At 43.7% G+C, this 25,298-nt stretch overlaps 1 protein-coding gene across 2 annotated transcripts in view; it reads right to left on the reverse strand.

Moving 5' to 3' along the window:
- Window positions 1-25,298, reverse strand: part of scaf1 (SR-related CTD-associated factor 1) — a 44,574-nt gene that overhangs the window by 11,975 nt on the left and 7,301 nt on the right. Inside the window, exons 2-4 of one of the 2 annotated variants that reach the window (XM_033644451.2) lie at window positions 19,683-23,217; window positions 16,931-17,013; window positions 12,807-13,040 (exon numbers count right to left, since the gene is read on the reverse strand). In XM_033644451.2, the coding sequence (XP_033500342.2) occupies window positions 12,807-13,040; window positions 16,931-17,013; window positions 19,683-23,118 (3,753 nt within the window). In that variant the 5' untranslated portion in view covers window positions 23,119-23,217. Of the gene's footprint in view, window positions 1-12,806; window positions 13,119-16,930; window positions 17,014-19,682; window positions 23,218-25,298 lie in introns of both variants that reach the window. The other variant, XM_033644450.2, reaches the window with a different exon arrangement.

A 25,298-nucleotide genomic window follows, 5' to 3' on the forward strand; every position in this document is an offset into this window, starting at 1 on the left:
TGAAAACATGTTTTATATTCTAGTTTCTTCAAAATAGCCACCCTTTGCTCTGATTACTGCTTTGCACACTCTTGGCATTCTCTCGATGAGCTTCAAGAGGTAGTCACCTGAAATGGTTTTCCAACAGTCTTGAAGGAGTTCCCAGAGGTGTTTAGCACTTGTTGGCCCCTTTGCCTTCACTCTGCGGTCCAGCTCACCCCAAACCATCTCAATTGGGCTCAGGTCCGGTGACTGTGGAGGCCAGGTCATCTGCCGCAGCACTCCATCACTCTCCTTCTTGGTCAAATAGCCCTTACACAGCCTGGAGGTGTGTTTGGGGTCATTGTCCTGTTGAAAAATAAATGATCGTCCAACTAAACGCAAACCGGATGGGATGGCACGTCGCTGCAGGATGCTGTGGTAGCCATGCTGGTTCAGTGTGCCTTCAATTTTGAATAAATCCCCAACAGTGTCACCAGCAAAACACCCCCACACCATCACACCTCCTCCTCCATGCTTCACAGTGGGAACCAGGCATGTGGAATCCATCCGTTCACCTTTTCTGCGTCTCACAAAGACACAGCGGTTGGAACCAAAGATCTCAAATTTGGACTCATCAGACCAAAGCACAGATTTCCACTGGTCTAATGTCCATTCCTTGTGTTTCTTGGCCCAAACAAATCTCTTCTGCTTGTTGCCTCTCCTTAGCAGTGGTTTCCTAGCAGCTATTTGACCATGAAGGCCTGATTCGCGCAGTCTCCTCTTAACAGTTGTTCTAGAGATGGGTCTGCTGCTAGAACTCTGTGTGGCATTCATCTGGTCTCTGATCTGAGCTGCTGTTAACTTGCGAGGCCGGTGACTCGGATGAACTTATCCTCAGAAGCAGAGGTGACTCTTGGTCTTCCTTTCCTGGGTCGGTCCTCATGTGTGCCAGTTTTGTTGTAGCGCTTGATGGTTTTTGCGACTCCACTTGGGGACACATTTAAAGTTTTTGCAATTTTCCGGACTGACTGACCTTCATTTCTTAAAGTAATGATGGCCACTCGTTTTTCTTTAGTTAGCTGATTGGTTCTTGCCATAATATGAATTTTAACAGTTGTCCAATAGGGCTGTCGGCTGTGTATTAACCTGACTTCTGCACAACACAACTGATGGTCCCAACCCCATTGATAAAGCAAGAAATTCCACTAATTAACCCTGATAAGGCACACCTGTGAAGTGGAAACCATTTCAGGTGACTACCTCTTGAAGCTCAGCGAGAGAATGCCAAGAGTGTGCAAAGCAGTAATCAGAGCAAAGGGTGGCTATTTTGAAGAAACTAGAATATAAAACATGTTTTCAGTCATTTCACCTTTTTTTGTTAAGTACATAACTCCACACGTGTTCATTCATAGTTTTGATGCCTTCAGTGAGAATCTACAATGTAAATAGTCATGAAAATAAAGAAAACACATTGAATGAGAAGGTGTGTCCAAACTTTTGGCCTGTACTATATATATATGTATGTATATATAAATTAATATACATATGTATATATGTATACGTATAGAGAACGTAGAAGGTGATAGGCCTGAGACAATGCCTGAAGGCCCGAACATACTCGGGCGGAACGTACACGGAACGGACTCCGCGCAGACTCAAAGCGGACGTCCGCAAGCCCTGTGCGCGCAAAGCTCAGATTTTACGACCACGCAGACTCCGCTCCGCGCACCAGTGACTGCTCGGCATATATTTTTCACATCGCGGGGATTTTTCACGGACATTTTTACAGGAAACTACAACGCGGAAGTGTGCTCAAGTATGTTCTGGCCTTGAGAGTGACAGATACACATCACATGTGGAGATACTTTCCTCCGCCAATGTGATCTGTCAATGTGATGACATCATCAAATGACTTGTCGACTTGACTTAGACTTTATTGACAGATAAGGCAACCTGAAAAAAATCAAAGTCGTTAATGCCCTAATATATATACTATTCATACAATATACTTTACATTGTTTTAACATCTGAAAGAAAAAGGAAAAAAACAGCATTCTGAAGGCGTGGCAGCTTTTATTTTGCCGTGGTGGTGCGCCACGATCAATTTCATGTAGAGGAAACTCTGGACACTGCTGGTGACAGCCAGGAATCTCCTGAGATTTTTCCTGCTTGTGCAGTCACAAGGGCTCAGACAAAGAAATATGGACCTGACCTGTCTGACTCTTTCCTCTTTGCAGACCAGTCGGCTGATGCTGAAACTCCAGAGTCTAAGGATCAGTCAGTGTTTCAACCTAACCGTGAGCCATCTGGTTTCTCAAGTACCAAGGCAGTGGAGCTGCCGGCCACAAGAGATGAGTTTATTGCAGCCCAGCAGAGTGATGAAACACTAAACTGTTTATCTTCTGTTCTTAGTATTGAGGAGGCAAAGAGAAAGTAGGTGGCTTTCCTCATAGACCATGGATTGCTGATTTGCCATTGGAGTGGTGATGTCTTGGAAGGTGGGGACTGGAATGCGACCTACCAAGTTGTGGTCCCAACAGCATATCGTTCTCAGGTATTGTCTCTGGCTCATGACAATCCGTGGGCTGGACATCTGGGTGTCACGAAGACTTATGACAGAGTCCTTAGACATTTCTTCTGGCCAGGACTCAAGTCTGATGTGGTGCGCCATTGCCGCTTGTGTCATGTGTGTCAGGTAACTGGCAAACCAAACCAAGTGGTTCCTCCTGCCCCACTCTGTCCCATACCCGTGATGGGTGAGCCATTTGAAAGAGTGATTGTTGACTGTGTGGGACCATTGCCAAAGACCAAATCTGGCAACCAGTTTCTTCTGACTGTTATGTGTGTTTCCACTAGGTTCCCAGAGGCTGTTCCGCTACGGAAGATCACAGCTCCGGTTGTCACTAAAGCACTTGTGAAATTTTTTACAATTTTTGGTCTTCCTAAGGTGATTCAGACTGACCAGGGTACCAATTTCACATCCCGAGTGTTTTCCCAGGTATTGAAAACCTTAGGCATTAAGCATGTAACTTCAAGCCCATATCAACCTGAAAGCCAGGGGGCACTAGAAAGGTTTCATCAGACCATGAAGTCCATGCTCAGGAAACACTGTTTTGAGTCTCAAAAGGACTGGGATGATGCTGTGCCATTTGTTTTGTTTGCTGCTTGTGAAGCTGTACAGGAGTCACTCGGTTTTAGTCCTGCCGAACTGGTGTTTGGGCATGAGGTTCGTGGCCCCTTAAAACTTCTAAAAGAACAGCTTCTCTCTCCAGAAGGGAGGAAAGTCCATAACATCCCTGAGTATGTTACAAAACTCAGAGCTTGTCTTCAGAGTGCCTGCTCTTTAGCCGAAGACTCTCTATCCTCTTCTCAGGTAAAAATGAAGCAACACTATGACCAGAAAGCCATTGCCCACTCGTTTCAACCTGGTGACAAGGTTTTGATTCTTTCTCCTATCCCTGGGTCTGCTTTATCTGCAAAATTTTCTGGTCCCTATGTTGTGGAGAAGAAAGTCAGTGACACTAACTTTGTTATTCAGACACCTGATCGCAGACGGCAAAACAGAATGTGTCATGTGAACATGATGAAGCCATACTTCACACCAGAGGATGGAAGTGGAACGTCGGTAGTCCCAGAGGTAAAAGACGTTGTGTCACCAGTAGCTGTTTTCTCAACAGTGAGCTCCGCTGAAGGGGATGGGCTGGTTATGCGTAATGCCACACGGCAGGGGGTAAGACTGAAGAATTCTGAGCTGCTTTCTGATTTGTCCCACTTCTTGGCTCACCTTCCTGATGATCATCATGGTGATGTTGAGAAACTAATTTCTGATTTCCCATGCTTGTTTAATGATATTCCCTCTCAAACTAATGTCATTACTCATGACATTGTCCTAACTAACCCAAGATCCATCAAACAGCATGCCTACCAGGTTAATCCTGTGAAGAGGGAGAGCATGAGGAAAGAGGTGGACTACCTTGTGGAACATGGATTCGCTGTGCCCAGCTCCAGTCCATGGAGCTCACCATGCCTCCTGGATGAGAAATCAAACGGCAGTCCAAGATTCTGTACCGACTTTCGTAAGGTGAACTCTGTAACTGTCCCTGATGCACATCCTTTGCCACTTATTGATGACTGTATTGATGAGATTGGTCCAGCAATGTATGTCAGCAAACTTGACATGCTAAAAGGATACTGGCAGGTTCCATTAACACCACATGCCTCTGAAATCTCAGCTTTTGTCACCCCGGACAGTTTTCTTTAGTACACAGTACTGCCCTTTGGTCTGTGCAATGCGCCTGCTACATTTCAGAAACTAGTAAACAAAGCTACCTTGAGGGACATTTTCAAACGTCTGGTTGATGCCTCACTAACTCTCAACCATCCTAAATGTGAATTTGGGAGAGGTTCTGTCTTGTATCTTGGTCAGCAGGTTGGTCAAGGCCAGGTGTGCCCTGCGGATGCAAAGATCACAGCAATTGCTGGGTTTCCTGTGCCAACCACCAGACGGGAGTTGCGACGGTTTCTTGGGATGGCTGGGTACTACCTCAGGTTCTGCAAAAACTTCTCTACTGTGGCAGCCCCACTGACTGCGCTAACCAGTCCGTTGAAGCCCTTTGATTTGTCTAGTGAGTGCCAACAGTCTTTTGACGATCTTAAGTGCCTTCTCAGTTGTAATCCTGTCTTGTCTGCTCCAAACTTTTCCTTGCCCTTTAAGCTCGAAGTTGATGCCAGTGCTGTTGGGGCTGGAGCTGTACTCCTGCAGGAGGATCTCCAGGGCATCGACCATCCTGTAGGTTACTTTTCAAGAAAGTTTGACAAACACCAACTCAAGTACTCAACGACTGAGAAAAAAACTCTTGCATTGTTGTATGCTTTGCAACATTTCGAGGTCTACCTTGCGTCCAGTGTTAAACCTATAAAGGTTTTCACTGATCACAACCCTCAAGTGTTCTTTTCCAGGATGTACAATAATAACCAGCGCTTAATGCGTTGGTCCTTGATTGTTCAGAACTACAACCTGGAGATTGTGCATAAAACAGGGTCTGAAAATGTTCTTGCCGACGCCTTGTCTCGTGCACTATAGTGACAAACAGGATTAGTTGATTGTCCAAACCTTTGGTTGGACTTGTATGGGTGGGGGTGTTACGTGTATAGAGTGGAAGGTTTGTTTGTTTGTTTTATGTGTGTGTCTCTCTCTCCTCATCTTTTCCTGCAGGTGGGAATTAGAAGATTGGCTGCCACCTGTGAGCTCCAGAAGAGCGAAGTATTGGCTCACACTCTGGCCAGTTAGCCAATCAGAGATAGAGGAAACCTTTTTAAAGCCTCTCTAGCTCCTTGTTTGTGCTCTCTCTTGATTTGCATACTAGGAAGGTTTGTGGTGGTGAGGTAGGACTGAGGTAAGGCTGGGGTACCCTGTACATTCTGCACACACATAGAAAGTAACTGTTACTCAACTAGGTTATGGGTTGATGCCACCGCTGTAATTTTGTGTTCAGTCACTTTTGTAGATAAGGTAGTCAGGCCTTTTGTTTTCTTTTCCTTTCTACACAGAAAGAGCTGAGCTAGGCCCTATTTTGTTGTTCTTTGTTTCATTTGTTTGGCACAACCCCCACAGTTCCTCCTTCCCCCACATTTCAAAGCCTTCATTTGTTGTTCACTTATTTGATCAAAGATAAATAAATCCTTTTTTTGACTGCCACACATCCACCTTGAGTTCTGGCTTTACTGGTTGTCAGCGTTATTTTTTCTGTTTGCTTTCTTGTGAAGAGACAGTCATATTGATGCGCCACCTCAAACATAAACATGGCGGCGCCATCACCAGTGTGGGCATTTTTCACTGATTCTGAAAAAGACAATGCGATTACAGTATGCAATAAATGTTCAGCCAAAGTGCTGAGAGGGGGTAAAATGTCTACCAGTTTCAACACATCCAACCTTATTAGCCACTTAAAGTTTCACCATCGAAACGACGGTATATGGAGAGAGTATGAGGATGCGAAGACTGCTGCGGCTAACACTGCACCGCCAGCCAGCAAGAAGGAGTCTAGAGTGTCAGGTCTTCTGCCTATTGATATGGCATTTGAAAAAAACAAAACAAAGCCATTTGAGAGAGACGACCCACGGGCCAAGGCAATTAACGGAAAAATCTCTGAGTTTATGGTGCTGGACGACCAGCCGTTCTCCGTAGTTCAAGAACCAGGATTTTGCCAGCTTCTCAATTTGGAGCTGCGCTACAAACTTCCAAGCCACCGCTTCTTTTGAGAAACTACTTGCCTGAACTATATAATGTACTCACAACACACATTCAAACGGTCATCCATAACAACACACAGGACATAAGTCTAATCACCAACATTTGGACGAGTGATATACAGTGCCACCAGAAAATATTCACACCCCTTCACTTTTTCCACATTTTGCTATGTTACAGACTTATTCTAAAACTGATTTGAGTATAGTTTTCTTTAAAAAAATCTACATAAAATATCCCATAATGACAAAGTAAAAACATATTTTCAGACATTTGTGTAAATTTATAAAAAATGTAAACATTCAAACATAATAGGTACATAAGTATTCACACCCTTTGCTATGACACTCAAACTTAAGCTCAGGTGCATCTGATTTCCACTGATCATCCTTGAGATGCTTCTGCAACTTGAATGGACTCCACCTGAGGTAAATTCTGTTGATTGAACATGATTTGGAACGGCACACACCTGTCTATATAAGGTCTCACAGTTGGCAGTGCATATCAGAGCAGAAACCAAGCAATGAAGTCCAAGGAATTGTCTGCAGACCTCCGAGACCGGATTGTGTCAAGGCACAAATCTGGGGAAGGATACAAAAGAATTTCAGCAGCACTGAAGGTCCCGAAAAGCACTGTGGTCTCGATTATTCGGAAATGGAAGAAGTTTGGAACCACCAGGACCCTTCCTAGATCTGGCCGTCCGACCAAGCTGAGTAGCCGGGGAAGAAGGGCCTTGGTCAGAGAGGTGCACAAGAACCCTATGGTCACTAAGGCGGAGCTCCAGTGTTCCCTTACGGAGATAGGAGAACCATCCAGAAGGTCAACCATTGCTAACGCACTCCACCAATCAGGCCTTTATGGTAGAGTGGCCAGACGGAAGCCACTTCTCACTAAAAGGCACATGGCAGCCCGCTTGGAGTTTGCCAAAAGGCACCTTAAGGATTCTCAGACCTGGAGAAACAAAATTCTCTGGTCTGATGAAACCAAAATAGAACTTTTTGGCCTGAACTGCAAGCGTCATATCTGGAGAAGAAGAGGCACTGCTCATCACCTGGCTAACACCATCCCTACTGTGAAGCATGGTGGTGGCAGCATCATGCTGTGGGGGTGTTTTTCTGCTGCAGGAACTGGGCGACTAGTCCGCATAGAGGGTAAGCTGACAGCCGCCAAATACAGAGAGATTCTTCAAGAGAACTTGCTCCAGAGTGCTCTGGAATTCAGACTAGGGCGTCGATTCACCTTTCAACACGACAATGACCCGAAGCACACAGCCAAGATAACAAAGGAGTGGCTTCAGGAGCAGCCTGTGAATGTCCTTGAGTGGCCCAGCCAGAGCCCGGACTTGAATCCAATCGAACATCTCTGGAAAGAACTAAAAATGGCTGTCTACCGACGCTGCCCATCCAACCTGACTGAGCTTGAGAGAATCTGCAGAGAAGAATGGGAGAAAATGCCCCAAAACAGGTGTGCCAAGCTCATAGAGACATACCCAAGAAGACTTGAGGCTGTGTTTGCTGCCAAAGGTGCTTCAACAAAATATTAAGCCAAGGGTGTGAATACTTATGTACCTGTTATGTTTAAATGTTTACATTTTCAATAAATTTACACAAATGTCTGAAAATGTGTTTTTACTTTGTCATTATGGGATATTTTATGTAGATTTTTTAAAAGTAAACTATACTCAAATCAGTTTTAAAATAAGTCTGTAACATAACAAAATGTGGAAAAAGTGAAGGGGTGTGAATACTTTCTGGTGGCACTGTAAGTCCAGTCAGCATGTTAAGTTTGACAGCGCAGTGGCTGGACGGAGATTATAACATGATCAAAACAACACTGCATTCGCAGGAGTTTTCTGGGGTTGCACACAGCAGCAGCAATCTGCGAGGCATTTGAGGCTGTGTTTCGACAATGGAATATATCCAAGAAGATGGTGCACGTTGTCCTGAGGGACAATGGACGTTAACATCATCAAGGCTATGGATGATTGTGGACTTGCGCATCTGGGCTGTATGGCGCACACATTACAGTTCGCCGTACACGTGGCTGTGATAAGCCAAAGGAGTGTAAGTGACTGTATTTCAATTGGGCGGAAAATAGTAGGTCATTTCAAGCACTCTCAGCTAGCTACCTCCCGTCTGGCTGAGTTACAGACAAGACTGGGTATGAAACCTGCACGGCTCCAACAAGACATGCCAATACGATGGAATAGTACATTTTATATGCTGAGGTGTCTGCTGTAGCAAAAGCAATCCCTTGCAGCTTATGGAGCAGAATATGAATTGCTTGCAATTCTGAGCACAAACCAGTGGACCCTAATTGAAAACATGTTGTCCATTCTCGATCCGTGTGAACAGCTGACCAAAGATATAAGCAAAGCTAAAGCCACAGCTGCAGACGTGATCCCCGCTATCCAAGTGTTAAAGCGGCTGTTAAACAAGACCGCTCCAACAGACCACGGAGTGAAAACTTTAAGATAAGATAAGATACAAATAAGATAAGAGAGCACCCTGTTAGAGGCCGTTGAAAATCGTTTTGGTTACATCGATGCAGCGTCCCTGTATTATCTCGCAACATTCTTGGATCCGAGATATAAGGACCATTACTTCAGCCCTGCATCCAAACGAGAAGAAAGGGAACGGCTACAGGAGAAGCTGGAGAGCAGGCAGGAGGACCATGACGCACAGGGTAAGAGATTTTAAATATTTTGTCTATCTAAAAAGTAAGGCCACTTATTAAATTTTGTGGGTGGTAAAAAAAAAAGCACATAAATGTAATTAGTGCATTACGTTGCTGTTAATAATGTGAAATGTGTGTTAGCAAAGGTAAGTGAAATTTTTTACCAGCCAGGCAGATATTTTACCAGCCAACCAAATAATAATAATTTAAAGGAAAAAAAGTCAAGTCACTTAATGCTGCCGGTGGATGAGACTGGGGGGCGGTGGTGGCGGGAGCGGGAGCAGCAGCAACAGCAACATTAACCTCTGTCTCTTGGTCTTCGGTCGGTAAAATCTCAGCCTCAGCAGGTTCTTTTGCTTTAGTTTTTTTGCGGGAGGCTCCAAAATACCTGGCTAGCATCGCCACATGATACTTTTTCTTACTTCTTCTTCTTCTACGGGGGTTCAGAGCATGGAGGTACATTAGGTTCGTTCGAGATGAGCCAGGCCTGCGCAGATTCGATCACCGGCAATTGGTGCACAATACATGCTGGTTAGTTTTGTGTCCGACTTCATTCCAACTTGCTCTGACGTATTACAAAAATGGACCGTGATAAAACCGCGAGAGCGAGGCGGCCGCAGTTTTCAGAGCCAGGCGCTGCAGTTGCTCTCAACTGACTGCACCGCCTGGCTCTCACCTGATCTAACAGCTGATTGGTTCAGATGTTGACTTAACAATATGACGTTTTAGATACACTTTTTATTTTTGTTGAATTTTAGAGATTAAGATTGTATTTGTCTGGTTTGAAGGTTTATTCTGTGAACAGAAAACATGTTGTGTAACTGATGGTGAAGTTTAGTTGTCAGAGACTAAATACATTTATCATAAATTATACAGAGTCTACTGTATGTTAACACTGGACTTTTTTAATTATTGAAGTATTTAGCAACACAGAGACTTGTGGTCAGTGGGATGTGAGGATTCTTAAAATAACATGTGTACAGATGTGAAGTGTCTGACTGAGCCTTAATGAAAGCTGTTGTCTAGTATTTTTTTTCCTCTGAAAATATGAACCTTATAGTCAAACACAGTTTATTTAGCCTGTGTAGCTGAGGGGACAGGTCAAACTGATATGATGCTGATTTACAGGAGAATTCATGTCAAATGGAGAATAAACCATGAACATAAACTACAGATCACCTGTAAAGTATTTTAATAAATTAATCTATCATAATTAAAAGAACTGGAGACTGAAAACAAACTGATATATGGGTCTGATCACTTTTTTAATGAATTGACATCATTAGAGACAGGATGTAAGTGTGTCTGTGACTTCCTGTACGGACTGAAGGCTGCTGGAAACTGTCGGGAAACTGTCCGACTTCACCGCAGCTTTTTGTCACCACCCCCCGCTGCGGCTGCCTGCTCTCGTCTACTTTCCAAGCAAGGCGCAGTTCATCTCGAACGAGCCTATTAACAACAACAGCTATCCACCTCGGCACGCTGTGATGGCGTTATGACTGACGCACTTACATGATCGTCAAGATCGTCTCTGCCTGAAATACACATTACTCTGCCAGGAAACCAGCCGATACCAGCATCGTTATCCAGTAACAAAAAATGCATTTTTCGCTGGTAAAAAAATAACTCGCCAGAGTGGCGAGTGGTCTTAAAAATTTACCAGCCATAGACAAAATCTACCCGTAATTGGTGAGTGGCGAGTGTTAGTTTTGGACCCTGATCTTAATAATGTGATTTTGTTCTTCTGTTAGATACCAGGATATCTGTCAGAGCCCACACTTCCCAGGAACCCCGAGAACTTCCCCAAGACACCGTTGGAATACTGGAGAACTAACAAGTCCCGTTTCCCAAGCCTGGCCCAACTTGCACATAAATACCTGTCAACCTTGCACTAGCATCAATGGCGAGCGTTTGTTTTCTGCAGCTGCACACGTAATTGATGAGAAAAGAAACCGAATTGTATGCGAGAAGGCAGAGATGCTACTTTTTGTCAAGAAAAATCGCCCCTTGCTCCACCCACAATTAAGAAAGAAAGAAAAGCCAGTAAATGAGAGATCCTTGTACAGGAACTAAACTAAAGTTAAGAGAAAAACTATTTGAAAATGTACTTTGTAAAGGTTCTTCCAGGGGTTAAAGTAAGAAAAAATTTTGTGCCAGAAATGTGGAGCACAGAAGATTTGTGTGCCTGAAATCTGAAATCTTTTCCGGAGCCAGGGGGCTTGGTGTTGCGGTCACAAAATGAAGAAATAGAAATGTATGTGTTGCAAAAGAACGTGTTTATTATCAAAATGAACAAAAAGATTATAGCTTTAGTAGTTACTTTTCAGATTAAACTTTTATAGCATAATGAGTTTATAAATAAAGATTAAACTTTCAGTGGTTACCAGACTTTTTGACTCTTTTTTGCCTTGGTGCTATTTATTTTTAGAAACTAAATCATTTAGGCTGTTTGCAAAATTGTATTGCGCTTGATGTGAATTAAACAGGCAGTTAAGTCGAAATTTCGCCTCTGGGCAAGCATGTCATCATTGAAATGGATCATATAATGTTGTGGTGGTGACTTTTTAACTTCAGCATAGAGGATTTTTATTGCAGCTTTTGTTTCTGTCTGGTTCCTGTTACCTTACCTTCAAAATTACCGCTGGCTTACTGGAGCCTCTCCCGCTCCGTCTGTGCTCTGTGTCTCAATGTGACATGATGTGAAAGCATGCACAGGCAATCAACACTGACGTTGATTGGCTATCACTTGTGCCATGTAACCAATCAGAGGGGGCTGTAGGCAGGACATTGTTACAAAGCCCAGTGCAGTGGGGACTGCAGGCAGGGAGACGGCTGTATCAGAGCCAAAGGAGCGAGTTTTAAAATACATTTATTTGATCGGTTATTGATGAAAAAACGCCCGATGCCGATTATGGTAAACAGTAGGTTGTGTTTACTCGCACACTGTGCGCCTAAATCATTTTCCCGGTTCGCACATATATATATTTTTAGGGGCAAATGCGAGTGAAATGCTCGCACTGCAGAGCACTTCTGCCTGTGCTGGACAGAAACTTCGCCACGCCGGAAATCCGGCGCTGTGCCAGAGAACTTTAACCCCTGTTCTTCTATGAGGGAATGTAGACCTAATCAGGCTTGTTGTGGATTAGGGAAACCTTGTTTATTTGGGTTAAAATGAAAAATGATTTTGTTTTGTTCTCAAGGAACACAAGGCTTTTGTTAGAAGTCATTATTTTTGTATGGAGAGTGATGCACTTTATTTTTGCAGAGTTTTTGTTCTGTAAAGTCTTTTTTTATTGACTGATGCAGCTGAGTGAAGCAAAAATAAATGTTTTTTATTTTAGTCATAACTTTTCTTGTTTTTGTTGTGATTACAACCCTAGTGATATCTGTTACATTATTTTGATAAGTCAGAGGCAGAGTTATAATGTTAAATTCATCTTTACTCACTACATCTTTGCCTTTCTTTACCACAGGTGTGTATATAAACTATGAAAAATGTTATCGGTTATCGTTATCGGCATCAGTATCGGTGGGGGAAAAAAGTTATCGTGCATCCCTAACAACCTGTGCACCTCCGGTGAATTCCATACCCAAGAGGATTAAGGCAGTGCTAGATAACAATGGTGCTCACACAAAATATTGACACTTTGGGCAAAATCTGGACATGTTCACTGTGAGGTGTACTCACTTGTGTTGCCAGCTATTTAGACCATAATGGCCGTGTGTCGAGTTATTTCAGAGGACAGTAAATCTATACTGCAATACAAGCTTTACACTGACTACTCTAAAGTATATCCAAGTTTCATTTCTATAGTATTGTCCCTTGAGAAGATATAATAAAATGGTTGCTGAAATGTGAGGGGTGTACTCACTTATGTGAGATACTGCATGACACACAGGAGAGCAAACTCTACTTTACCTTATCAGGGTCTTTGCTCTCATTGTCCCAACCAGTGTCACCAGAGCTCCCAGTAACTCCAGACAGCCCCACAGGCATGATGGAGGGCGGGGTCTGTGCACATCCACCACCTATGGAGGGGTGCAGGAGAGAGGGTGGAGTTTTGGTGCAGCCGACCAATGGAAGAGAGCTGTGCAGGATGAACTGGGCTGGGCTCAGACCAGGAGGCGGAGGAAGAGAGGGAGGGGGAGGGATCTGTGAGGAGGAGGAGGAGGAGGCTGATGAGGGAGGGGCAAGCTGCTGGGACTGGTTCTGATTGGCCTGTGTGAGAATCTGCATGAGAGACATGAGACAAAGCAGTACAGTCATACCAGATTTTACTCCCTGTCCATTTCTCTGAGGAATAGGACGAAACACATTTGCTTCTAATTAACAAAGAGACCCACCCTCTTCAATCTGACCGAATTTTGCTATGCAAAATCCTGAGGCTCTAATGTTCTGTCCTTGTCATGCCAGTCTGAGAACGAGGATGGCTTTGACCTCATATCAGGGCTGTACGTTAACTTTTTTAGCCCATAGCACTGGTGCTACAGAGGGTGATAATTTTGTAGCACAGGCTAGAAAGTTTGAGGCACCTGTCACAAGAACAAATTCTGCTGGGAGATTAAATGCGTCAGAAATTATTGCGATAGGCGATAATATTGCGCAATATTGTGCTTTTAAGACCATTTTTATTATTGTTGTAATTTTGCTGTTTTTAGACCATTTTTTAAACTTATATAATGATAATAAAGGCATAATGATGCAAGTACACCCTTTTAAAGAGAAATGAACATTTATTTCACAATATTTATGAATGCAAAACAAGAAAATTTAAATATCTGAAATAACATGTAAAAATACCAAAATAAATAAAGACCTTATAAATACAAAAAAATAGACTGTCAGTCTCTCACTCTCAGGTGTGCAGTTAAGTTGGTCATATTCGCTCTTACTGTTGAGATGGTTTTAGAACAAACCCGGCACACCGGCTCATCCAAATTAATGGGCTCCACTCTGTCATTTGGTTTAAATCCAAAACACTCCCACACAGGGGCCGTGGCATTTGGTTTAGGAACAAGTTCCTTGTCTTTCTCTTACGCTCAACTGTTTTTTTCTTTCTCCGCCTTGTCTCCCCCTCACGAAGATCGCAGTGTGTGTGTGTGTGTGTGTGTGTGTGTGTGTGTGTGTGTGTGTGTGTGTAGCCCATAGCCCCGCCTTCCCCACAGAGATAAAGACACTCAATGACAAGAGCTTTCCCTCCGTTCATTACGCTAATGAACCAACTCACCTGGCTGCCAGACGATGCACGGCAGTGAACGCTCTTGTCCTCTTGTAAAAAACACGAGAAAAAAAAACGGACCACACACACACACACACACACACACACACACACACACACAAGCAGCTCGCAAGCAGTCTGTCGCACGCATGCTACTAGGCAAATAAATTCATCACACAAACATTTTTTTCCATCGCACGTGCAACATATATGTCGCACTGTACAGCCCTGCATATTAAAGAAAATATGTTCGAATTCTTGTTTTATAACTGCACAGCAAAATAATACAAGCAAAAGAGAGGAAGGAATGCTGTTTGGCAGGACATAATACTAGCCTATATATTATGTAATATTGATATTGTTGTAACTGTAATTCATATTAAAGCTTATAATTGACCCAGACCTAGAAGAGTGTGGCCGCTCATATAGGGTCTGCTTCCATTTCAGCATAACAAGTGAATGAGGAGAGACAGACTTACCACCTGTGTCTTACCCACCTGAGCCGCCGCAACAGTACAAATGTAATAATCCATACTACTAGTATTTAAATAATTACTCTGTTGCAGTTTTTTGTGCTATTTTAATGACAAATGAACTACACATGCTTTGGTTTTGTCAGTGTTAAAAAAAAGAAACATTAATAGCCTAGATATATTGGAGCCAGCCACCAATGGTGTCCAACCTCCCGTCAGCCTAGAGATAGTCCCACAACGCCAGGCAGCTGCCAGCTATGATAGAGAGCACCTCCATATAGCGACTATACATTTTTAAGTAAATAATATGTAGCTGCAAATACTTAGATACAAGTCAGATTGTGGTTCAAGAACAGTACTTCAACTCAGCCTGATTAATTGTGCTGCACTGCAAGTCCACACTGACTCAAATTTCGTATGCGCATTTCATAAATGAAGGCCAGTGTTTCTGAAACTTGCCTTTGCTTTTTTTCGACAATAGAAAACAGCCAAATTACAGACATACTGTTTGTTTTTTTAATGCCCTTAAGGTTCCTCTTGGTTACATTAAAAGCTATTTTCAAATGAAGACTGAGGTGAATGATGGCTTAAGACTCTGGGTACAAAATAAAAAATTTTGTCCACTGGCCAAAGGGCTTATAGAGATGATCTGATCTCAAATATCAGTATCGCGGCCGATAAAGGCACTTTTTAACTGATCAGGATCAGCTATATTGAGCTATATAGAGCCTGATCTGATCCTTCGTTTAACATTAACTGTTACGCAGGTATTTTTACCCTTGATGGTTTCATGCACAGCGGGGCAACGAGTGGAGCTGTCTACAAGTCTTCAAGTCTCCGCTGTCTGTCTCCCTTCTGCTGAGCTCCTGTATATGTAAGAGCAGGGGCTGAGCCTCGGCCAAAGCGAAACACCACACACCATAAACAACAGCAAAACACGATGTTTATCTATGTTATTTACCAAAATTATGAGCACTCGTTTCAGTGAGTCTCTTGTCTTTTACTTTGTGGCATCTCCAGAGCATCATGTTTCACCGTGGGCGGAGGAGAGACAGACAGTGGTCTGTCACACTCAACACGCCACTGCAAGTACAACAAAAGCCCCACAAGCTAAGAGCCAATAAGAGCAGACTAATTTATTAATGTAATGCATGAACAGATGACGAAAGAACACAGTCAACAGAATACACTTCAGTCAGGTAACAAATGCTGCACTGAAGCAACAAACACTAAAGGATACTCTCTAAAAGGGAGGAGAAAATCCCTTGAGACAGTGACAAGGCCAAAAAGATTAAAAAGAAGGTTTGTGATTTTATACTTTTTTTGTAAAAAATAAATAAAAAATAAATAAAATAAAAGGAAAAATGAAACATTCAAGGGCAGCTTAAATGCAGGTTTTTTGTTTTTTTTTAAAAATGCACTGCACTGCAGCTATTCAATCAGACATATACATCGGAATGATTTTAATAACTTTAAGGTACTTCGCAGCTGTATTATTTCGGAAAAAAGTATTGGATTGGGACTCAGTATCTGCAGGTACTCCATATCAAATGACTCAGATCGGCGTCAAAAAAAACTTTATCAGGACATCCCTAATGGCTAGAGACTGTTCAAATGTTACCAGCCATTCCCTGTGGCATAATTAACCAGTTTTGGCTGGAGGATGGTGCTAATTTTTGGAAATTGTCCAGTTTTAACATTGACAAAACTATGCTCAGGCTATTTTATCGAGCTTTTATTGAGTCCATGTTATCTTTTGCCCTGGTGTCCTGGTTTGGTAATTTGTCACTGCAGGACAAAAACTCCCTGAACCAGATTATCAAATGGGCTGGTAGGATAATTGGTGAGCCTCAGCTCACCATGGCAGCCCTCTATGACACACAGCTGCAGCATAAAGCCAGCGCTATTCGTAACGACGGCTCACATCCTTTGCATGGCGAGTTCCAGCTCCTTCGCTCTGGCTGTCGTTTTGTGGCCCCTAAGGGCAGGACAAAACGGTACAGAAGTAGCTTCATACCCACAGCAATTGTAATGCTGAACAGTAAAGCCACAAGGTGATCTTGTTCATATTGAATTTAGTTGGCCCCAGGGACATGTAGAAGCACTTTTCTATGTAGAAGCACTTTTTTACTTCTATTCCTATGACTATGACCACGTATTTTGATTATATTGTGTTTTTTTATTTGTGATTTGTCTGTCATGATGTCTGGGTGTGAATGTTTTTTTATACTGGCATCGCCGAGTGCCTGTCTGCACAACAAATTTACCAGCCGGTATTAATAAAGAAACCTTGAACCTTGAACCTAATTTTGTTCCTTGGTTAAGACAGTCAGTCAGCATTACTTTCTCACCTGGCTGGTTGCTTGAATGAACTCTTGTGCTTTCGTCCTGCTGGCGATATTGGCCTCCTCCATTTTAAAAAGCAGAGCAGTCACTGAGAGGAAGAATGAGAAAGACCATTATGTCATGAAAAGGACTCTATTGAGAAAAACGGTGATTTAACATAGCTGAACAAAGGAGCTGCTGGTCGAAGACTGCCTCCAACTGTTAGTTTATTTGTGTTGTTGTGTGACTTTGGCATTTAAAAGGGTTAGTTCAAATTCACCAAAGTCACAAAATAACACAAACTAACTAATTAATTAAAGCAGCAATAGAAGGTTTTTGTCCATGGAGGCTGGTGGCTTTGATGAGAGTATAGATAGGGAACTAAAGCTGTTAACTGCTTTTGCGTCCGACCAGGCTGTCTGATGGAAAGGTAAAGCGCTAAAAAATACTCTTAATATAGCTTACTTAAACAGATAGTCATCTTTTAGGTGGCTAATATACGTTCTATTGCTGACCCCTCCACAGCAGTACATTGCTGAGCTTCCATGTCAGACTCCAGCCTGCTTCTTCAAACTAGGGGCGTACTGACAGACATCTGCTGTATATAATACACTGACTATGGATAAGTACCCCATACAACCCTACTTCAAAAAATCTGAACTATTCCTTTAAGAGTTTCATTTTTACTGCAAATGTATATCAGTTCAGTTATCGGTCCCCTTGATTATTAAATAGTACTAGCCCTGATAAAAACACATCGGTCACTCCAAGTTCAAAGTGCATATTAATCTGAAATTCATGCAGTGCATTACCACACTGTAATAACAAAAACACTTTCAAAGATCAAAGGTAACAAAACTTGAAAAGATGAATTTCTGTCACAAGGGTCCATTTCAAGCCTCTGAACATTGTTTATTTATATGATAAAAATGAAATGACCTAAATCTGGTAGTTGTCTATAAAATAAAGTGTATAAAAAGGAATACTTCACCCACAAAATGACCGTTTTTATATCAATTACTCATGCCGCATTACCTTGAATTCGTGAAGAATTCATATTATTTTTAGGGATGCACGATATTGGAATTTTTTTTTCTGATATCCGATATGCCAATAAATAACAACTCGTTTTGCCAATAACCGATATCAATATATCCATATTAGAAATGGGCCATATCATCTCATTCATGACAATACTCGTATAATTTTTAATATCATATGAAAAATTCATTGTGTGATAGTCGCAATTAGTGTTGCACGGTATACCGGTACTAAAATAGTACCACGGTACTAGAGTATTCCATACGGTACTATACTGCATTTGGAAAATACCGGTACTTTGAAACTGATTCAATTCATTAATTTATTTTACTCATTTATGCATGCAAACGCCTTTCTTGTTCCTATTGGAGCACAGATTGCGCAAGTTGTGTGTATGACAACACCTGTATCAACACTCGCAGCTGGCGCACGTGAAAAAAGACAAGAGAAAGTCTGCCTCGCAAAGGGAGACAACACGAGACAACACAAACTTGGTGGAACATTTGAGTTACCAAACCGTGGCGTCCGTACCAAGGTACTTACCGAACCATGATTTTTTTGGTACAGTTACTCCCCTACTATTTATTGTTCTAAAGGTTTGTATCCAAAAGGACTGTTCCTTAGGAAAAGTACCAAAGAGTATCGAAAAGTATCGAAATTCATATTGGTATTGGTACCGAAACAAAGATTTTGGTATCGTGACAATACTAGTCACAATATTTTGACTTGTTGACATATTGACGACATACTGTTACCCACGGCAACAACAAGCATGGCTGAAAGCAAAATAATTACTGACTCCACGGTGGTTCCAAAAAGAGGAGCTACTTCAGTAACATGGAATTAATTGTGGCGTCATCAGGCCTGGGCGTCCTGGATGTTTTATGAACAGCCCAGGACTTCTCAGACTCTAAAGCGAGTTACCCCGAGTTACCCTCACTTCAGAGTGAACTCATTCAGTGACTCTGCCGGCAGCAGCACAGCGTCTCTTCCTCTCCTCTCTTGCCATGTACACACAGGAGTCAGTGTCTTCAAGTGATTAAATCTTATGTAATGTAAACCTACATGTGGCTCGACAAACAACTACATATATGTGAACATGCAGCAGTTATCATAGCATCACAGCCTGTCACAGGTTACAGCGTGATGATCAGAGGCAAAATGGCAGAGCTTAAAGGTCCAGATAGGGGAAAAAAAGGAAAATAAAGAAAAACGGAAAGAGAAGAAAATCGCCTGTTGATTTATCCCAGGGGACAATTTTTGTATTTGGGAACTGTTTAAATGTGTAATTTGTCGTAGACTGTATTTTGTCAAACTATAAATATTGTATACAGAAACTGAATCTCACTCTGAGTTACTGTTGTTGTTCACAAAACTGAAGAAACCTGTGAACAGTTATGGCTCTCTCCTGGGTGCCAGCTGGTGCAAGATAACCCACATGAATAAATAAATAAATGTTCCAGTAAAATCTTTGTGTGCGAGTTAGTAAACAGATGTTTTGATATAGTTCTGCTGTAGTTAAAAGTGGTCCCCAGTTGATCAATAAATCAACACGTTTGCCATTTTTATGAAGTCATGTGAGAAAAAGAACATTTTCTTCACAAATTCAAGGTAAAACAACATGACTGATTTGTGGGTGAAGTACTCATTTCACTTTATAATGTAGTCATTTGTATGCCCAAATAAGGTGTAAATGTTTGGTAATAACAATGGTATACATTACTGGAAGGAACTCACATGCTAGAACTCCTCCAGTTGTGCAGTCCACCCCGGTCTGCAGACTCCAGGGGAGGGCAGGCGCTGCTGGAGGAGGGGGGGGGGGGGGCTTACTAGCAGATGAGGAAGACACAGAGGAGGAAGAGGGTTCTGATGAAGATGATAGAGGCAGGGAAACGGAAGTGAGACCACAGCTTGCGGAAGAGGATGTGCACGGGGGCGAGGCCAGGGATTTGGTTGCGTCATCTGGAGTACAGGGCTTGGCAGAGGGTGTAGACAAGGCAATGCCGAGGCCAGATCCCTGGGGGGTGGAAAGGCTGGATGGACTGGATGCCGGGAGTGTGGGGCTGGTTTGAGTTGGACAGTCCTCGGCTAGGAATGATGGGTCTGGGGTCTTACAGCTGCTGTCCACAGTCTGAGAGTCTGGCGAAGACTCCCTGGTGTCCCGCATTGGAGCCATAGACGGTGGAGGTGTGTGGGGTGGCGAGGAAGAGGGTGGAAGTACACTGGTAGAGGAGGAAGAGGAGGAGGAAGAGGAGGAGGAACAGGGCGCAGGGCCAGCTTGGCTAGTATGTGGACTGACTGACTTGCTCCCATCTCCACTGGCTGACTGAACATCTAAGGAGGCTCCACCCCAGCCCTCAGACAGTGCTTTTGTTTGGCTGTCGTCTCCAGCTGTCAACCCTACAGCCACAGTCTTTTCTCTTGTCTTCTTGGCAAGACGACGACGGCGCTTGGTTGCCAGAGTTGATGATGGGGAGGAGGCAGAGGAAGAAGTGGATGTGATGGAGCTTGGTTTTGTTTTTTTGGATTTAAGTCCTGCAGGACTGGTTAAGGAGGATGGTGGTGCAACCAGGCTACTTCGCTTTCCCATACTGGCCAGATCTTTACTGCGGCTGCCCAGTGACAGTGGCTCTGAGCAAGGTTTGAGGAATGGAGACCTGCTCTCATTGTCCCTGCAGAAGACTACCGCTATTGAGCCACCCACCACAGAGCCCCCAGCAACACCCCCTGCACCTCCTGGTCCTAGGAGGTCCATACCCAGCTTTCCTGACCCAACAGAAGCCCCTGTGGTGCTGCTCACACCCTCACGTACCAGCACAGAGACTTTCGACTGGAGCTTGCCTTTCTGACTGCTGCTGCTCTCTTTCTTGGATTTGCCAGAGCGACCCAAATCCTTTCTGCTGCCTTTGTCGCGGTCTTTGTCCTTTCCCATCTTCCTACCTCGCTTTGCTGAGGGAAAACCAGATGAGGCGGAGGCAGAGCCTGAAGTGACTGTCAGTGAGGAGAGGCATTTGCTTTTGGTTCTATTGGAAGAGGAGGAGGAGGATTCTGACTGACCAATTTTCTTTATTGTGCGAGATTTCTTTTTTGGGTGATGTCGTCCAGTCTTTGGGGTAGTTTTAATTTTGGGGCTGGGGATGAGTGGCTCTGGAGGCAGGGCAGCGGGAGGTGTATCCTCCAAAGATGGGTAGTCTGAGTCCAAAGCCTCACCATCCAAAGACAACACGTCAATCTCCAATTTGTCTGAATAGCGGTCTGACTCGTAGCTGTGATACCTTGGTGGTGAGAGTGACTGTGACTGGCTGTGACAACTTCCCTGGTCGTCCATCTCTCCAGCTGAGTGCCATTTTCTCTTCTTCTTCCTCTTGTGGGGCTTGTCAGAGTCCTGTGTGGGCCGACACGGGGAGGTTGGGGCAAGTCTTGGGGAGCCAGGTACAGTGGTGGTGGTTGTGGTGGTGGTGACCGTGATAGTTCTCTTAATGGCAAAGAGGTCAGACCCATTGAGGTCTTGGATAGATGGTGGAACAACAGGACGACCATCCCGTCGGCGTTCCCTCTCACGCTGCCTGTCTCTATCACCATCCCTCTTTTCCCTGCTTTTTCTGGACCTCTTTGAAATGCCCCGCTCTCTGCTGCTTGAATGTTGTCTTCCCTTCCTTTCCCCCTCCTCCCTTCTGGAGCTAGAATCTCGATCTCTTCCATCTCTTCTATGGCTACTGGTCCGGTGTTGCATTCTGTCTCTGTCCCTGTTCCTTTCCCTTTCCCTGACTCTCTCTCTTCCTCTGTCTCTGTCTTTATCTCTTTTTTTCTCTCTGTGTCTTTCTTCTGATAGATTGGAAAAGGAGTGTCTAGTGTGGCTGCCTCTTCCTGAAGAGTTACAGGATTGTGAAGCCTCTGGGCTGCTGTGCTGTCTTTTCTTCCTCTTTCGGCTACTGCTCCTGGTGCTCCTCCTTCCTTTAACCTCCTTCCCTATCTTGTGCCCTCGCTCCTTTTCTCTGCTCCTCTCCCGACCTCCCTCTTTGTCCTTTCTACTCTTCTTTCTTCTTTCCTCCTTCTCCCCAGCTTTCCTATCCTTGCTTTTCTGTTGTTCACGATCCTTGGAGCTCTTGGAGGACTTGCTGCGGTTCTTGCTGCTTTGCTCCATCGGAGGTGTGAGAGGGGGAGAGGGTGTAGAAGCTGGAGGATGGGAGGGAGGAGGTGTTGGCTGAGGAGAGAGTGGGGAAGAAGCAGGAAAGGAGAGATATCTTTCCTTCCGTCTGCTGACCAGCTTCCTTCTCAGATCCTCTACTCCTACGACAGGCTCCTCTTTGGGCTCTCTGTCCACCTCCCAGTTGCTCTCTGCACGCACTGACACAAAGCCATCCCCATCCAGCACCCGGAGGATGCGCTCTGGCTTTGAACCAAAGAAGGAGACGCTGGGAGAATTCAGGGGGAGGATTTCTCCTGCAGGTCTCTTGTTGCCTCCATCTCTGTCAGCAGCCCCAACTATCTCTCCCTCCTCTATCTCGGAGTGATCGGAGTCAGCACTCTCCCTCTGCTCTCCAGCTTTGGCAGTGCTACAGTCCACTCTCCTCCTTAGAGGATGCTGGGTGGTCAGACAGGGGCTTGGCAGGTCAGTCAATGTGTCTGTGGAATCTGGAGGTTCTTCCTCTTTCTCCTCTTGATCTCCTCTCTCAGCATTTCTTTTCATCCCCCTCACTTTACCACTTCCATCATCAGCATCTGACGCTGGGGAACCAGTGGGGTCAAATGGGTCATATTTCTCCCCATCCCCATCTTCCCCCTTCACTCCCTCAGTTGGATGGAAAGGATCATACATCTCTCTTTTCTCTTCTTCACAATCAACGGGTGGCTGCACGGACGTGTGAGGAAAGGATTCTGAGGAGGTGGTGCTGGGTGTGGAGAGAGACTGCATTGTTACAGAGGTAGAAGTAGAGGATACCCTGGCCAGCTCTGTCCCTTGTGTCTGACCTTTGACATGATTCTGATAAACTGACGAGTTGGCACAAACAGAGGAGGATGTAGACAGGGGCGAAGATGGATCAGATGAAGGAGATGACAAAGACAAGGAGGGAGAGCAAGCAAGAGGGCTTCTGGAAATCTCTTTAACTCCACTTGGGGAAGAGGAGGCAGCAGGCCTCCTTTTGAAGCCTGATGCTGGAGTTAAGTCCATGGGCCAGGAATACTAGTAGTGCAGAGTTCACACAGTAGGTCCTGGAAGCCAGCAGCGATGGGCAAGGCCACGCCGGAATAATGTCATCCAGGAATAAACCTAGCAGAAAAGGTAGAACATGTGCAGTCTTTATTTTAATGAAAATCTAACTGGAAATGTTAAAAGCACAGAGGCTGATGTAGACTGGGTTATCATTTGTGAACACATAAGCCCTATTCGGACGGGATTAGTTTTACATAGGTACGTGGGGTAAAGTAATACTTACCAGAGATTTTAGTCCCGTCCGAATGTGCCATGTCAGTAATCATTACTGCACGATGTCAGTAAAGATTACTACGACTTTTACCTTCTGTAAAAGGGTCCCGGACAATTACCTCAGGTAATACTAATCCCGTGCAAATAGACCAGCAGTAAATATGTGTGTTAGGGCTGTCAAAAAAAAAAAAAAATTGACGTTAGAAATATATTCGAATATAGCCTATATATTTTTTTATAAGTTTTAACCTAAATTTGATATTTCGAATATCATTAATAATTAATAAATTAATACTATCAATAATGGTGTATATCACGGCGAATCCTGTTCGGGCGAAAATGGCTCGCTCACAAGCCGGGCCAGAGAGGGACGCAGTGATGGAGGGAGAGGCGCGGGCGGGGGAGCCCGCTGCACCAACACCTCCCACTGCGCTGTCCGCGATGTGTGACCTGTTCGGGGAGACATACAGGGAGAGTGTTGCACCTGCTGCCTCCCTGCCTACCCTTTTTGAAGAAGAGATGAAACGTTACCAGAATGAGACACCACTACGAGCCGGCCAGGATCCACTGTTGTGGTGGAAAACTACAGGCGCACTGAAGTATCCAAACATTGCTCAAATAACAAGGCAGAAGTTGATCATACCTGGCACTTCAGTGAGGTCACAACGGGTGTTTTCATCTGAGTGTCACATTCATATTGCGCCAGCAATAAGCATCTTATTTTTTGTTTTTTGTTTTTTTTTGTAAAAAAAAAAAAAAGTAAAATAAATAATAATAATAATAATAAATTCTAATATTATTTGCTTTACTAAATTAATTTGAAAATATTCTAACTCAATTTCATGGTGCTTGTGACAGTCCTATCATACGCACATGATGGCAGGAGGGGTGGTGCGTGAATGGATTTACCCCTCCCACTTGTGGTAGTTTTACTGATACTTCTTATCCCGTGCGAATCGGCCATTAATATTACAGACGTCCTGTGGTAAAGTGACATTACCCCACGTGCCCATGTAAAACTAATCCCGTCCGAATAGTGCTTTAGAGTGTGAAAATGATTCTGCAGGGATATAAGCTGGTTAATTTGGATCAACTACAACTGAGGAAATGAAATGGGGTTTTTTTTAGATAATGAGTGACATCCAGTTTGTCCATATCAAAGCTCAACCAATACACTGGCAAAACCAATGCTGCTGGCTCATACTAGCTCACCAGAGATATAGGGGTGCAGCAATTAATCGGCCAATAATTGCCTTGTTGACTGCCCTCTGCCTGTCAGCAAATAAGATGACATTCACAGATGGCAGTGACCAGTGTTTTTTTTGTTGTGTCACATCAAGATAAAAAGTGGGACTTGATGACTAACAGCATCCTGTCGTCCCAATCAATCAATCAAACTTTATCTATATAGTACTTTTCATACAAAAATAATGCAACACAAAGTGCTTCACACAATAAAAACAAACGCGCACACACACACACACACACACACACACACATTTAAAGACTGTAATTGTAAGGACTAAAATTATAACAAGCTTTTTGAACTAAGGAACTGAGGAAATGGAGGAACTGAGGAAATGCTATCATGAGTGCGGAAACACCAGACCCAGGATAAAAACTTAAAATAGAATAGAACAATTTTAGTTAGTTAGTTAATGTTGGTAATGTTCAGTTTGGCCAGGGAGGCCTGGGGCTTGGCTAAGGCAAACTGGTATGGAATACAGCAGGTCTCAAAGATAAAAGAAAGCTGGTTGTGGAACAGATACGTAGACAGGAGGAGATAGTAAGGGGTGCAAAGGTAGTGGCCCAGGCTAAACAGGGACAGTGGTTGAATTGGGAAAGTGTAGAGAAGAGGAAGCTTAGTTGGAGGGACCTGTGGAGTATGGAGGAGAATCGTATTAGATTCCTGGTAGGGGCTACAT

The sequence above is a fragment of the Epinephelus lanceolatus genome, chromosome 18 (assembly GCF_041903045.1).
Source record: "Epinephelus lanceolatus isolate andai-2023 chromosome 18, ASM4190304v1, whole genome shotgun sequence".
NCBI lineage: Eukaryota > Metazoa > Chordata > Actinopteri > Perciformes > Serranidae > Epinephelus > Epinephelus lanceolatus.